The sequence below is a fragment of the Halichoeres trimaculatus genome, unplaced genomic scaffold (genome assembly GCF_033239565.1).
Source record: "Halichoeres trimaculatus isolate MK-OKI-2021-1 unplaced genomic scaffold, fHalTri1.1 fHalTri1_scaffold_18, whole genome shotgun sequence".
Lineage (NCBI taxonomy): Eukaryota > Metazoa > Chordata > Actinopteri > Labriformes > Labridae > Halichoeres > Halichoeres trimaculatus.
In genome coordinates this window covers 10,349,690-10,366,728 of record NW_027437196.1, presented here as the reverse complement: position 1 = coordinate 10,366,728, position 17,039 = coordinate 10,349,690, and the positions used below count along the sequence as shown (strand labels likewise).

Here is a 17,039-nt window from a genome sequence, read left to right as displayed (position 1 = left end):
AATGGAGTAATTATACAAAGAAAAGGGGAAAAAAGTCTATGTGTTTTCTGTTTTAAGGGGAAAAGAGTCCCATGCACACTGAAGAGGACAAGAGCCACTAAAAATAAATGATTATAAGAAAAAAATCAATCATTTTCAAAAAAAAAAAATCTGACTTTACATTCAGAATTTTGACAAATAAGATTGAATTTGCAGAGGTGGTCATAATCGTAAAAGTCAAATTCTGTCTTAGCATTGAAATTTTTCCTCAGAATTTCAAAATAAGATCCAAGGCCTCTCTTAACTTGGAATTCTGAGTGAGAATCAGTGTCCAATAATTCTGTTGTTAATCTCACAATCTCTTTTCATTTCTCAGAATTTTCAATTAGAAGTTCAGATTTTTCTTTGTGAAAGTCTATTATTTGCTGAAAAAAACACCTTTTCAGACATTATTTTCAGAATTCTTTAGAAATTATGCCAGAATTGCTAGAAAATAAAAGAAATCACGAGATTTAAGTCAGAATTGTGGAAAAAAGTAAAAATTTTGACCCAGAGTTGTGACTTTTTTTTTCACAGAATTCTTATTTCAGAATAAATTCCTACTCTTCTTTTGAAATTCTGAGGGGAAAAAGCAAGAATATTGAATTTTTTAATCACATTTTTTATGTATTTAGTTTTTCCTAATAATATAAATTTAAGAATAAAGTCAGACTTCTGACTTGATTCCCCAAATTTGACTAGAAACCAATTTTTTTTGTCCCAAAAAAAGAAAAGGAAAAAAAAATCATTTTTCTCTGACCCCCACAAAGAATTTCAGAAAGAAGTATTTTTTTCTAGTCTAACTTCCAATAAACTCGGTCACTATAATCCTTTTCTAAAAATAAAGATAAATGAAATAAAGTAGTGTTGCCAGACTTTGAACACTTAAACTAGGATGATAACTTTTCTGGTCAAAACCCAATGCCTCTGTTACTAACAGTGCAACTGAACTTGTACCATTCTAATTGGAGATTTTGTCAGGGATGTTGTTCTTTCTTGTACAACACAGTTTCTTCTCACAGCTTTTATTCTTTCTTTGTAACAACAATGCTGTATGACTCTTTTCACAGTCGTGTACTTGTGAGAATTTGGCAGGACTGTTTTATCTATGTCAGACCTAAACAGAATGGTAAGTTGAAGTGCTTCCACCTCTGGTGAACATCGAAGAGAGTAACAGAGACGAGACAGGAACAAGTCACTGTTTGCGAAAACATCAGAGCTGGCAGGACAAAACAGCTGTGTGTGTTCCTCCTATTTCCAAAATGCAGCGGTCCTGTGTAGAGTGACGCACTGGAACACCAATATTGCACCTTTATGAGGATCAGTGTGAGAGAAAAATTGAAGAGTGTGATTAAAAACTTCTGTGTTAAAGGGAACTTTTTACCAGTTCAAATATGACGTTCTTTCTGAACTTCTTAACTCTCTGTGAACCTTAGTGTGTTATTAGAATTGCAATTTTCTCTTGAGCCAAAGTGCACAGCAAAGACACAGTTAAATCAGTTAGAGAGGTTTTAATACAGTTAAGGTTACAGACTGATAATTCTTGGAGAACGGAGGTAGAGTAGGGATGAGAGGTGGGTAAGCAATAAGTGGATCAACCGGCGTCTCAAGGGTTGGAAACAGGGCAGAGGTTGATCCTGGCTTATAGGAGACATAGATTACCAGCAGGCGAGAGATGAAGAAACAATAACACAAAGCACAAGAAACAAATTGGTTGACCTTAACGGTATGCCATGTTGCTCGACTGAGTGATGCGGTGATGAATGGAATCAGGGTATAGATGCACCGGGGATCCTCTCTGACATGAGAAGTAAAGGTTGTCGACGAACATTTATTGTCATAATTTTATTTCTACTGAGGCACTTAGTCATGTATTATCTGCAAATGTAACCTAATTACATGCTGTGCACAGGCCAAGTAGTTTTCCACACAGGGGCTGCTCTTTCCTCTTCCACGTCTCTCTGACCCCTCTGATCTATAAACTGCACATCCTGTGATTGCGAAGCTATTTAACAAGGCTGTGATTTTCAAAGTGCTTCATTTGCTTCAGCTGCAGCTGAAAATGTTCCATTTCAAGCTCCGATACAGAGGAAGCTCTGATAACTGAGAGATGACAGTGCATCTGAATGCCTTTGGGTCCTTCTTTTGGATGCTTTTCCATTCAAGCACCAGCCAGGTGTCATAATCTCAGTCTCTCTCAATATGGGTTCTCCTTGATGGTAAAATTTAAAGAGGGGTATGATGATTTCCAAACCTCTATGCATTTATAAGTTGTAGAAACCCCTGAATCTATCCGTAAACGGCTCAAAACAAGATTTTTAAGAGATTCTCACGAGACTGTAATGATGACGTCATCACAGACAGATCTCTTAACTGGTTCATGACACGTTAGTATGGGATGGCCCTGGAATCTGCCACTGATAGGCCTCCAGAAGGCTGACCAATCAGAAGGAAGGGGGTTTGTGGAATGGGAAGCCTTAAAGAGACAGCAGCTAAAATGAACTGTTTCAGACTGAGGCTGAAATAAGAGTTTTCTAAAACACCAGTGTGAGAAAAATAGGGATTTTTTTTAAAGCTGTAAAGCTCCTCCAGGGGTACCAGAGGGACAGCACAAAGTCTGCACAAAGCACAATACCCTCTCTTTAACAAATGTCATGTCTTATTTGAATATACAAGAAAATGTGACTCCCTCTCAACTCGGTGAATAAACAAGAGGAATCTGGTGCAGGATTTACATCTGTTATGTTTGTTTTTCCCCTCAGCTTTGTCGGCAACACTGAGATTGATGTTGACATCAAACGATATTACTGCAAAGCCGGCATCAAAAGCATCCAGGTAAGAAAACTCCTCTTTTTTTTCTTTGTCTTTACGTTTCATCTCTATGAAGGTTGTCTAAAAACGCACAAAGTGTTTGAAGTAACACTGAGGCTTCTGGTGAAGGTCTGTGCGATCTTTAGAAGCTCTTTCAGAACTGAATGAACAATTTAGCCTTCTGTATAATAACAGGGTGCCTAAGGTTTGCAGACAGGAGCTGGAATATTGTTATTTCGGTGCAAAGGCGCCTATTAAAAATCTGCATATAAAAAAGCTTTCAGAGTAAGTGCAGTATGACAGCTTAGATAGATCAGGCGCACTGTGCGCTCATACTGATGAGGCTGTGCTCAGTCATGTTATAATGAATTCAATGACAACAGCAGAATGACAATAAAGTGCCACCATAAACCAACAAGCTTCAACTGCACACCGTCTCTCCTCAGTTCAATCTATTATTAATAACATATCTGGCTCTGTGATCACTCGGGAACACTGTGTACACCATTTAACGAACATAATGAAAAGACATTTAATTTGATTGGATCTGTTGATGAGTCTAGCCAGTTTAGTGATTTGAAAATAAGCATACAGACTATAATAGAAGTTATTCTGTTATCTTTTTCATTCCAATATTGGCACAATTTGGAACATTGTACAAGGTAAATTTTCAATTAAATGTTCAATAAAAATATCAAATGCACTTTCAGTTCACAAGGAAATTTAAAATGAGAAAACCTTGCTCCACAACGTTGTTTATCAAGTTTTAATAAATACAACCCTTTCAGAATAAAGCAAAGTTGGCTTTGGAGGTTAGGTAAGAAAAAAATATTGAGATCAAAGTTTGTTTCAGAAAGAGGAAAATATTGATTCCTAGTTTAAAAGTCTGACTTTAACCCTTTAACTTGCTGGTAGAGCAGTTTTTGAGTCGCTATAGCTCATTCAAAGTGTGTTGAGAAACTGATTGGGTTTTCTGTAGCTTAAAATAATTTTTGTTAAATTTTTTGTTTCTGTATTTTTTTTTGCTCCAAAAACATATATAATAATCATAAATAAATAAATAAAATAAAATTGAATTAAATTAAATTATTTATTTATTTATTTTTCCAAATTTCAAAGGATTAAATTAAATCAAATTCATAACCTTTGTAATTAAAAAATGAAAATTAAAGGGTTATTGTCAGAATTCTGGGACTAACTTTTTCTCAGACCAAAGACTTTTTCTCTAATTTTTTCAAATAAAAAAAAATGTATGGATAGTGGCTTTTTTCAGAATAAAAGCTTTTTCGTCACCATACTAAAGATTTTTTTTTCCAACAACATTTATTCTCAGATGTGTATTTTCTCAGAAAAGTGAGAATAAACTTTTTTTTGCAGGATACTAACTTTCCCAATGGCATCTTTCTCCACTTTTTTTGCCCCCCCAAAAAAACATTTTTGAAGAATTATAACTATTTTCTTTGTATAGTCATTTTTTTCCTCTAAATAATATTTCTTTTCTAAAAACCTCTCCTTTTTATACTTTTTTAAAATTTTCATTTTAATTTCCCATTTTTTTCATTAGTTCATTTTTACTAGCCCAACTTGAGAAATAAAAAACAGTGCCCATATCCTGCTCTGTATACTTGCAGCTGATTTTCGAGTCACTGGAGAAACAATGGGACTTATTTCAGTACTTGGGTGAAAAGTATCCTTCCATTCTGAGGAACCAGTTGTGTGTTTTTTTTCTCCTTTTTACTTTTACTTTCGTTTTTGCAGTGTAACCCTTCAACATCTCATAAGACCTGTTAGTTTGGAGCTACTTCTTGTTTGAGTCTAGATGTATTTCAATAATTTCAGTGCTACTTTTTAAGATAATACATTCACAGAATAAACACTGCCTTTTTTTAAACAGTCCCTCAGAGGAGTATCACGTGTCACAGAGTGTTGCTCTTGTTCGTCCTTGGCCTTTGTGTGCACTGCTGCAGTGAAATGTAGAAAAACAATCAGTGCGCCTCCTTGGAGACCGAGGGCTGTTAGATCTATCCCTGGGAGACATTTGTTGCCTTCTGCTCATGTTGTGTAACTGCAGCAGCTCTCCCCAGCTTATTATCAACACCTAATACACAAGTCCTCATCACTCCTTGAGCTGGTGTAGGTTACACAGAGCAGGTGTGTTTGAGTCCATGATATCAGAAAGATTAGTGATGGCTTTGTGAGGGGTGGGGTTAAACTGGGGCACATATTGGTCTTTTATTATTTATGTAATATCAGCCTGTTGTTTTGAATCACTAATATGATGGAGATCAACCCCTCACCAAAACGTCCGTACACAATAAGCTGTTAAATCTTCAAGTGAATGATGGCGTCTAATGGATTTCTTTTTGACAAGTTTTCCTTTTTGTCTACTCGTTTTTTGTAGTAGTTAGTTCTATTTGAGCCGTTAGCTGCTGTACATGTCAAGATATTGGGATCGGAGATAAAGAAAAACATGATTTAATAGTTCAGATTATATTATAAATCTGGTTTGTGGCACTAACACTTGGGCAGTATTTTGTCGTTATGGTTGGAATGTTTTGTGATCTAAAATGTAGATAAAGTGGGGTTTTTTAAGTTATTTCCCTGACTCTTGGGGGAAACAATGGTGGGGAGTGACAATGGGTCGCAGGTTTGGTTCAAACCCCAGCTAACCGCTTGAGGGCTAATCTCATGGCATGCAAAAATTTACCACTAAGCCGTACCAGCCCCTCAAATGGAGATTAAGCTGTGTAGCCTGGGTCTTGTGTGTGTAAAGTTAAACTGAGAGGAAGAACAAAAGCTGGTGTTGCTAGCTCTGCTAATGGTAGCCTAACTGGGCAAACCAATTTGACACAGACTTGATCCTGTTTTAAGCACTATTGACAACTTTCTACATATTTCCGTTCTTTTAGGTCCAATATAGAAATAAGTTGCCTTAATTATTCCTTTGGGAAAATTCCATCTCTGAAGGAATGGATGCACAGATCCAATCCCCAACCGGGCATCAGCCTGAAACAGACTAAAACAGTAAAATTGGACACTCATGACAAAGGGACCATTCATAGGACAGATCTGTTCAACTTAGTTCTTTTCTCCTTTGTGTTTATGATTAACATGAGAACAAACTACATCATTAATGTTGGTATTTCTGCATTTTAATAATTAAGTATTTCATGCTTGTTTCACCAAAGTTAGAAAAGCCTTATGTTCCCCAAACATAATTCCCAGTCTCATCCTCATCCTCTCCTCATCCTATTGAGGAATAGAGAATGTTAAATTAATACTGGTATCAGATCAACTTAATATTGGCCCATACCAAAGCCCAGGTATGGGTTTAGTTTTTGGGACTAGTTGGATCTGTGCATCCCTGCTCTGAAATGTCAACGTAAAGAACTGGATGAGTTCAAATGACTGCATCAGTGTTTGTGGGAGTAAATGAACTCAAGCATGTTTTTAAACTGAAAAGTAAAATAACACAGGGCCCCAACCACAGGCTGTATAAAATATGGACATAGTCTCTGCAACGTCACCCGTCTGTTCTTGATGCAGAGTAATGAAACCAATCAGTGGGCGCGGCCATATTGGATATGAAGCAAGCTTTGAGCTTCCTTTCTAACAGCTACCAAGCGCCCGTCAATCATGTGAGCTGAGCTGTGCCTCTGATTGAACAAACTTGTGACCTTCAAAACTTAAAAACACAGAGTTTAAAGAAATTCTTCTCCAGCACAGTGTGTGCTAAAAGAGAAATCATTGTTTCAGACCAAAGTTGTTTTTTTGAACTAATGCTGTAAAAGTCTGTTTATTTTTTTGGCTTGGTGTGTAAGTGGTTTCCAGTCTTTCTGCAGCCAGCCTCGTGCTGATTCTCAATGTACAGCAACTTGTAGCACTTCCGTATAGGCTTAATTTTTCTAGACTGGATGTTGCCCCTTGGCTCCAACCTGTTTTAGAAATAGAATAAAATTTAAAAAACTTTGTTTAGCCCAGCAGCAATCGAGAAAACAAAAGTAAGAAAGTGTATAGAAAGTGCAAAAAGGTCTTTAAGAAAATAGATGATGACAGCTTGTTCATCATTCTCCAGTTCAGCCAGCCTCCACCTCCACAGGGTCCAGGACTGAGCTTCTTCAGCAGTCTGTTCAGTCTCTGTCTCCTGGATCCTGTCTGCTCGCAGCAGGTGAAGTTTTTCCAATGTGGCGTTTGTGTCCAGTGTTAGCTCAGTTAGCCATGTCTGTGAATAGCATGATGCTACTCTGCCTGCTGGTATTCCCTCTGTTGCTGGGTTAGCACGGCTAGCTTGTCCACCTTATTGGAGATAGATCCTAAGTTCCCAATAACGATGGATGGAAGGACAGGTCCATGTCGTCACATTCTTAGCTCAGACCTGAGAACCACCATGTTGTCCTCACCTTGTGGAAAGACACCAGGCCTTGCACCAGTTAGCATTGACATGCTACAGGCTGCTAACAGCTGAGTCCACATGTAAACAATGCAGTCATGGTTACATGTCGGATCTCCAGACAAACACAGGAGCAAAAATAGTAAAAATATCACTGAAGACAAAACCAGTTTGGTGTCCAAGACCAGCAGATGAATCATACAAAGTAGTGATCCACTCCAAATGCAAAAATGACAAAAAGAGATTTAAAAAAATTACAAGAAATCGACAAGGAAGAAAGAGCTGCTGTAACAGCCAAAACACCTAGCCACAGTTTTGACCACAGTTCAGGACTCTTTTTATGGAGGGTATGGGCTGATGCTTTGTTCATGCACCTCATGATATTGGCCCTCTGGTGGGTTGCTTCTAGTATCCTGTCCTTTGTAATAAAAGTATTTTGGTAGAATTTGCTGCTTCATGCACTTGGCGCCTGATTGACTTCAAACAGCTGTAATCATATCTGGTTTGACGAGTTATAACTGTTATTTCCGCTGGTGCTGTAACAGTGTTGTCTCCTCCTGTATAATTGCTGCTTCTCGCTGATAATGTTTCCCGTACAGAACAAATATAACCTCAAAACAAACATACAGCTGCTCGAATTTAGACATCCTTTGTTCCTCGCTGTGGACCAGAGCAGCTGTGCGGTCTCCACATGACGCACGTAAAGCTCTTCCAACATCATAATCCTTTTAATTGTCATAATATGTTGCGCAGAAAGTGGAGTGGGGTGGGAACTCAGGGCAGGTGTGAAGCCTCCAGTCTTGTGATTAAGTTTCCGACCTGTCATGTGTTACAGCTAACAGTTTCGCTGCTGAGGCGAGCAAAGTGTGACCTCATACATAGGTGTGTATTGATATTAACATGTGCTGCTGTGTTTCCATAGATCCACGGCGTGCTAAGAGTGGTGATGGAGCCGCTGCTGGGTGATATGCCCCTCATTGGAGCCCTATCTGTGTTCTTCCTCAAGAAACCAGTAAGTCTTCATAATATAACCCCAGTTAATTCAGTTAAAGCTGCCTAATAGAGCCACAGGGGGTGTTGGAGTGACTCAGCAGCCTGAGCAATCGCTATATGATTAGCATGGAGGCTATTAAACTGAGATTTGTGTGTTCAAATACCAAAGAGTGTATCTCCTGGAGCTGTTCCTGCACAGTTTGCTTTCCAAGGTTAGCCTCCTTTGTTGGAGTTTCATGGAATACCCTAAATATCTTCAATTCTCCAGTCTCTGATCTTCTGATTCTACGCTCCTTCTGAATCTTATTATATTGTTCCTCATAAAACAAATTGCTCCTCGTTGGTGTTCTGCTCCCATAACTAGTTTTTCTTCCGCCTTTAGGAAGAAATAACCTTTGCATATCGGGCTCTAAATGTTAATTTCATAATTCAGATCCCAGCTGAAGCACAGAACAATGTTTTCTTTTTGTTTTACAGCCCTAATATCTTGTTCAATCACTGATCTTTTCCCCTCCTCTGGCTCAGCTCAAACTCTCTTTATAACTTTTACGCAATTTGCACTTTCCGTCTGCATGCCCTCATATTTTCCAGCGCACGTTCCATCAATCTCCCTATTTAACGCTGAGCCAAGCCACCGCTGCACAGCTTAAAAATGTTTGACCGATTTATACCAACTGGGAGGACCCAGTGGAACTATAGCAGAGCTTTAAATAGCTGCAGATCAAGCCAGCCCTACTTTGGCAGATTTCTCTACGCAAAGCTCTCAGCTAAAGCTCAAGGTGGAGATATAACCGTGGGAGGCAGAAAGGGGGGAAGACAGCAAATCTTGTGCAGTCCCACATGTACACACACTTTATGCATCTCAGTCTTCTCCCAGCTTCCAGAAGAGCAACAATTCTGCTGAGTGGAAATAAATTAAAAAAGCAATTTTCAGCAGGCAAACAAAAGCACAACGTTAACAACGCCGGAATCCGAATAAGTGGTCGTTCGTCTTTCTGCGTGCCATAAAAGGTCTGATCCTGGGTGCCAAATGAAAAAGAAACATTTCCAGACCATAAGAGGTCTTGGCTGCTGCGGCGGTGCTATGTGATCGCATTAATGTGACTCAGTGCAGTGTAAATAAAAAGATGCAACACACTCTGCTGCGAGAGCTCTGCAGAGATTTGGAGGCTTGCAGAGGAGGATTTCTACTGTACTGTACTGTCCTGTCCACACTTCTGCTTCACTATGAGTCCTTCAGTAACTGACTGTCCTTATTTAGAATTAAATAACTGGAATAAGTTGTCAAATCTAATTTGATCTCTAACAGAATCGTAAAGCAAGACATGTCCTATCTCTCTCATTTGTAGAACTAAAGTCATCATGCAAACATTTACTTGATACAGCTTCCTAATTTTAGGGGTACTTGCTGCAAGTAAGATATATATATATATATATATATATATATATATATATATATATATATATATATATATATATATATATATATATATATATATATATATATATATATATATATATATATATATATAAAAGAATTAATTTGAAGTATTAATGAAGTCCAAAACAAAAAGTACAAGAACATTTCAATAATCATGATGATAAATATAATTTTTAAAATTTGATAAAAAATTGAAAACACTTTTGAAAACCTAAGAAAATTACAGTGAAATATTTAAGAAAATCTAAATAAATAAAAATGTGTTTTTTATATTTCAAACAAAGGTAAAAAAAAAAGTAATTAGTAAAAAATGTTTTTTTTTAAAATTAGAATATAATTATTATGATAGATAAGTATTTTCAATTACATTTTGAAAAACTAAGAAGTCAAGAAAATAGAAATGATAACGACAACAACATTTTAAGAAAATATTACCGTTTAAGGAAACTTAGTGAAAATGTTAAATAATTTTATAAAACTTTAAAGAGAAAAAAGTAAAGCAATTAATATTTAAGAAAATTTAAAAATGGAGATTTTAATACAAAATTACAAGAAAAAAACTCAATTTAATTTGAAATAAGATTTGAATGAATTTAAAAAACTTACATCTTGTTTACTTTTTCTGGTGGACTTTAGAAAGTGGCTGAAACCTTATAATTAGTGAGTTTTTTGTTGTGAGGACTGATTTTATACATTTTAAAGATGCCATGTTTTAGGGGTGGATGCTGCTCTGTTAGCATAGGGGAACAGAGTGATTAAGTGTTATTTTTTTTATATCACAGTCAGCAGCAGGTACACTGGTATTCTAAAGTCTGTCAACTCCTGTTGAAATGTATAATTTATTCCAATTATTTACAAACATCAGTCGAGCCGGGTAACTCTTCACGTTTAAAAGCAGAACTTGTGACTTATGAGGTTTCAACAAATAGGGGCCAGGCCTTTCTCTGACGGCTCAATACCAGCGTTTGATTTGTAGTTGGAAAATGCATGTTTTATAGGTGTCCCTGGAACCCAAACAAAGCACCACTCTTTTTCTTTCTTCCTGAGTCACAGAGATATGATGGCAAAAGTGTGTTCCCTTCCACAACTCACACACCAGCAACCCATCAGTCACAGCCCTGCAGTGCTCCCTTCTCTCCCCCCTGCTGCGCAAGGTGCATCTGCTGCAGTGAAAGCAGCGTGAGCAGAAAAGTAGGGTGGGAAAGACTCATTAAAGAAAACAGCTCCTCAGCGTGAAGGCAGAAACAGATCAAAGCTCAGTGAGGAGCGGTGTCTGGCTGCATTCAGATCTCACTCTCTCTTTCATTCTCCGTCTTCTCAGTGTCTCCTGTCATCTAAATAAGATGTACCTGCTCTAGTGAATGGAAAACTGGTAAAATCTGTGTTATTTTTTTCTGATGAATGCTCCTGTAAGAACTAGTTCTTTCATCTCACTGGAAAAAAAACAATGTCCCCAATCTCATTATGCTCTGAAAACTAATGAGACACCAGAGGGTTGCTGGGTTTTATAAATTATTTATTGAGCAGGTGATTTTTTTTCTTCAATCCAGTATGAAGATCTTCACTCTGCTCTCCTTTTGTGACTCAAACTGTAGCCTATTGTACAAACAGCTTTCATTTAAGCACTAAAAAGTGTTAACAAGAAGCTTAACGCTTCAAGGCCATAGGAGGTTTCTCTTTTGTTACTTTAAGGTAACACTGGTGCACAACGAGATAACTGCTGCCCAGGATAAATCACTTTTTCTACTTCAATAAACAAAATGGCAACAGTCCAGAAAATACAGTGTTTTTTTTAAAAGGACCAAACAAAAGCTCTCAACTTTAGATTATTATTATTTGTTTTACCCTGTGCTGGACATTTTGTCCCAGTTGTTAATCAGCAGAGTCTGTGGGCCAGAAAATGAATTGCCTGCTGGATGTAACACAGGGGGCAGAGAACATTGCAGTTTGGCGTTTGGATCAATTTAAAGTCCCTCAAGTTGTTTTCATTTCTCCTTGTAGCTTCTGGACATAAACTGGACCGGCCTCACCAATATTCTTGACATTCCTGGGCTCAAGTAAGTCAACGCAAACCTGCTTTTCTGTCTTATGAGGAAATGTTTTTGATGGTGGAGGATGCAGTGTCTGGTTTCAGTGAAGTGGAGGAGCTCCACTTTCTCTTACTACTTGTAGAACTGCATACCAGTTAACATGTAATGTCAATGCTTTTTTAGATTTGTTTATTTTTTTTACTACGCTGTCTGTGTATGCAAACTGCTGTTACTTATAAAACATGAGCAATTTGTTGCTGTTTATTTTGCTCTTAGTTAGGGAAAAAAGGGTGAATAAGAGAAAATTAAACTTGGTAGGCTGTTTTTGTTAACATTGGAAACATCAGCACTGAAAAAAACTTAAATCCTATCATGTGATTTTCTTTTATTTTCAGTAGAAAGTGCCTTTTTAGACTTAATATGAGCCACAGTCACCTGACCAGTCCAGAAAAATGTATTAGTTCAAGTTGTCTAAAGACAAAAAAGAGTTCTGAATTGCTTGTACCAAGTAAACAAAATCTGCTAATGGAATAAGAGAAAAGTTATTTGTATTAAGAGGTTATTTTAGTTTCATACAAATTTTCCTTGTTTTATTGGCAGACTTTCTTTTACTCGTTACAAGTAATTCAGACCTCATTTTTGTCTTTAAATAAATGGAAAGAAGACATTTTTTTGGACTGATAAGTTGAATGTGTCTTATATTGAGTATAATACCACAATTTTTACTTAAAATAAGACAAAAACACTTGATAAGATTTCAGTTTTTTGCAGTGAGGAGAAGCCGCATGCCCCACTGTGGGATAAGACTGGTAATGTTTTGAGTAACAGACCAAAAATGAGAACATATGGAATTTCTGAAGTTGATATTTATCTGAACTATGGTACAAACAGTGCATCAGAAATTGTTATAAAATTGTAAACTTTGAAACCCTCTAGACTAAATCATAAATTAGCCTTAGTTTCAAGTTTTGAGGGCAAGATTGAGCCAATATCTGATACGAGAAAGTGAAGAAAGTGATTCCTGCAAATGAAAACAAAGCACACAAAAATCAGTATTGATGATTTTTTACAGCTGTTGTGTTTTTAAGAACTTTTAAAACACCCACACCTTCGCTGTACTAGCTGCTCTTCATCTTTTGCAGTGTGTGTGTCTCTCTGCTCTGCCCTCCATCACAGCCACTAATCCTCTTACTGCTCTTTGGCAAATATTGACGATTGTTGAGTCCTTCTGCTATCCTGTTGAATACACAAGTGATGTTCCTGTTTGGGGCAGACAGGCAGGGGGGGAGAAGGTGAGACAGACAATAATGTCGTCTGGTGAGGTCTCTGTGTTCTCCATTAGTTTAAACCTGCAGGCTGTTGGCTCTGAGCTCTGAACCACCTGCACAGTGACTGACGATAGATGTCCAAAAGAATGAGGTTAGAAAGTGGAGACTGAGAGTACGCTCTCAGCAGCTTACAGATACATCCACGCTTTTCTTTTAGATTCTATGAAATACTTTTTAAAAGGAATATTATCCTGACCTTAGAAATATCAAAAATCAAAACTGGCTTGATGAATCAACCCCTTTTTGTAACATCAAGCCCAAAACGCACGAGTGATACTTTTAACAGTTTTAAGAAATGCACTCTCTCTTAAAGCTGTACTGTTTGGCATTTAAGAATAATAAATTCTACCAGTGTACTGAAAGTATTTCCTTCTAAAAGCTGTTTTCAGGCTGTTTCCTTGCCTAACAGATGTCTGGGGTGTCCATGTTATTGTTGCAATAAAGAGCTTGAAAAAGGCTGAGCAGTTAAAAGTAAACAACCCCTTTTTACAAGAAACCCCAGAGATCACAAACAAATTATTGCTTAAACTTAATTGCTGCAAAGATGCAGATAAAAATGTTATTTGAATGATAGAAAACATGGTAAAACAGGTCAGATCAGTGAAATAAGCATTTTGTAGTCTGTTTCCTCATTCTTGTTTCGTCTTGCTCATATTAAGAGTCTTCTCCCCTCAGGCGGATGTGTGGGTTGAGCAGAGAGTGAATGAAAGTCGATTAAGAGTTGCTAACAGCTCAACACAATTACTTGCCAGCGTCTTGAGTGCTTCATGCATTATTTACACCCCAAAATAAGGCGGCACAAGCATGAATTGTGCGTGTGATTTTCTGGGATTACAGCTCCTTCCACTGATGTGAGCAGACATGTTGACACAAGCAGTGGCCCGACTCCTGTCGCGCTTCTGTTGATTCCTCTGCGAGGGGGGTTGAAATTGATCTGGTGCAATGCAATCATACGTGTGGGTTTGTGTGTATGAGTGTGTTTGTGTGCCTGTGTGTTCACACATGGAGGAGAGGTGGGGCACGTGCAGGACTGGAAGGGTCAGGTGGTGAAATTGTATCCGCAGTGGGAGAGTTCCTTGAATGCAGCAGACAGACGGACAGACAGATAGACCAACAGATAGACAGCATCAGCTGCCTGCCTGAAGGCTCGCCCACTGTGCCTCGCTTTAAACCGCCACTATAATTATGCAACAGATGCCTGACTTGTTGACAAGTTGTGATCTGTCTCTGGTGTAGCATTAAAATCAGGATCAAAACAAGTCAAAAACTACTCTTAACAACTCTGTTAAGCTACAATACAAAAAGCACTATAGCAGTGTAAACCACAGATACCCCAAGACAAACCAGCCTGTTTTTACAGCATGGTTCAAGAAACTACTGGATTCAAATTCCCTAATTTCTTTTTTTTTAATGAAAGTTATTTAACTTAAGAGTTTTGCCTATATAAGAGTATGATTAACATGATTGACAGCCAGCATCCTGTAGCTGTCAGCAAAGAAAGCCAAGACCCACCTCTTCATCTCATCTTACCTTAAACAAGGTTGAGTTCAGCATTTCCAATATGGCTGCCTTCGACGATTGGCTTCACGGCTCTGTATCAGAAACAAACATGTGACATCACAGAGACTAAGTCCAAGGCTTTTTCTGTTTCTTGAGAATTTACTTTATAGTGAGTAGTGATTAGGGAACAAGTGAGTGATTTAGGACACAACCTAAGTTACTAAACCAAATGGAGGTAGTATCTGTGACATCATCAATCTGCTTCTGAAACTGAGTTTTGAAGCAGACTGTCGGTGGAAGCGATAACAGACATGGAGAGGGCTTTGAGCTGCCACACAAAACAGCTATAGGGCGCACTCCTGTCAAATAGCTAAGCTGTATCTCTGGGCAAATGTGCCATCTTATGTCTTCCGCATCCCCCGTAAAATCTGTGTTGTTAGAGAAATTAGCTTATCCGACTAAGGTATATTTTTGTACCAGGTTGTAGACATGTTTACTTCCTCAGTAAAAATCATCTTATTTAACTTGGTGAGTACGTGGTTTCTGGTTCTTCAAGCAGACACTCAATGAACTGTGTGTTTTAGCACTCACGCATTGCCTCATACTGTTGGGTCAAAGGTTGCTTCTTTTTCTATATACTAACAGTCTATGAGTAGTTCAGGCTGGCCACAAAGTCAAGCATCCAATTAGCAAAGAAGAATTCCATACAGGCTTGTGGAAGTGCGGGGAGCTACAAGAACAGAGCTATACTGTTAAACACAAGTTGTGCATGCAAATAACTACAACGTGAGCTAAAATTTCTTTTTTTTTTCTGAAGAATGACCTGAGAGAACTTTTTCTTTCAAGCTCTGGGTCCCTGTGACAAAAAACAATGTCAAAAAGAGTAAAATGATAGGGAGGATATTTTATTGTACAATCTTCTAATGTCACTTTCAAGATTATTTGGACAGCATTTTAAGTTTAAAAGGACCAACTTCATAAAAAGTTGATAATAAAGTGTGGCTAAGTTTAACAAAGCTACCACCACGGTCCCCCCTGTTGGACACTCAGCTTTAGTCAATTATATTCAAGTTTGTTAAGATGTAGCTTCAGTTCAACTGTATCTTCATTTCTAGATCAAAGTGCTGCAAAATCTGAGCTGTAGGGCCCATCCATCATTTGTGCTTGTTTACATCAAGGTAGTAGAGCTTTATGGCTGCCGCTTTATGGGCCTACAATAAAAACATAGATATTTTATCTGATCAATTTTTGTGCAAACCAGCAAAGATACATAATCAGACATTCCTAATTATACCCAAAGCGTCAAAGGATTATGAGATCTTGTAAATTTTCAGCTTTCACACCTTATATCTGCCCCATACTGGTAAACATGATAAGTTACACTTAATTGAGAAAAAACACAATTTTTATTACAAAAGAACATAGCGAGAATTTGGATGTCTACACCAAAACCTTATGGTCACTTTTAGTTGTAACCTTGAACAATATGGTCTTGGATCTGCCAGAGACAAAGTCAAAGCAATAAAAAAATTCAGAAGAATTTTTGCTCCATGAACCATGAACCAAGTATGTCAGTGTGGAGATATTTTAAGTAGTACGGCAGCGAGATCACTCAGAAGTCATCACATTTTCTCAGTTTAGGCCTGAGTAGTTGACTGACAGCCCTTCACAGCCAACCCCAGAGCCGTGCTGCTGGCATAACTGTCAAAAAGATGACAAATAGTTGTCTTTCTGTGGCTCACAAGCAAGAAAAACAGGCAGCTCCATACCATAGGCAGAGTATGATTAAATACCAGTGTGCTGTGTGCATATCCGCGGCACTAAATTGACTCGACAGTAAAATTCTGTGTTACTGTACGTACACACACATACACAGGAAGCTGGCAGGGCTTCTCCAGTGTTCACACCAGGGGAACAAGTGAAATGCAGCAAAAGGCGCTGATGCAGCAGGAATCCTTTTACACCCTCAGATCCCAGCTGGAAGAAAACCTCAGAGTGTGATCAGTCCCCCAGCGGAGCGTCATAGTGTCTTAAATCTGCTCACAGAGAAGAGCTGCAGCCATTTCATCAGACAATAAGCTGAGGGTTTATCAAATATATTTTCCTCCGGACAACAGGAAAACACAGGCAGCTAACTGAGTTTGTTTTGAAGGAGAAGGATGTGCCTGTGCAGTCCCAAAGCTGGAAATAATTTTCCTTTTTTTAAAAGATAATACACATCCGAAACTATTTTTTCAAACATCTTCAAGACATTAAAGTAAACTCAGAGCTACACGTTGAAATGTCAAAAAGCTGCTGGCGATCTGTAATCCCCCTGACATCTTTATGGTTTGACATTTAGCAAGTTTTTACATGATTGAGCTCCGTTGTCATCTAATGGACGTTTAACAGTTGGAGATGATGATTTGAGTCTCTGATCCAAGTATAGCTCAGGGTCAGGTTAGGGGCTGTAACTGCTCTTTGAGCAAACACAAAAGAGGAAGCAAGGGAAGGAAAGGGATAAGCTCTGAGTAGTACAGCAGCTAAAG

The 17,039-nt window shown here is 38.0% G+C and overlaps 1 protein-coding gene across 2 annotated transcripts in view; it reads left to right on the top strand.

Annotated features, from left to right (window-relative positions):
- The window catches only part of esyt2b (extended synaptotagmin-like protein 2b), a 56,470-nt gene that overhangs the window by 10,199 nt on the left and 29,232 nt on the right, over positions 1–17,039 (top strand). For both annotated transcript variants that reach the window (XM_074693676.1, XM_074693675.1), the window contains exons 5-7: positions 2,781–2,853; positions 8,142–8,231; positions 11,655–11,710. In XM_074693676.1, coding sequence (XP_074549777.1) covers positions 2,781–2,853; positions 8,142–8,231; positions 11,655–11,710 — 219 coding nt within the window. The remainder of the gene's footprint in view (positions 1–2,780; positions 2,854–8,141; positions 8,232–11,654; positions 11,711–17,039) is intronic.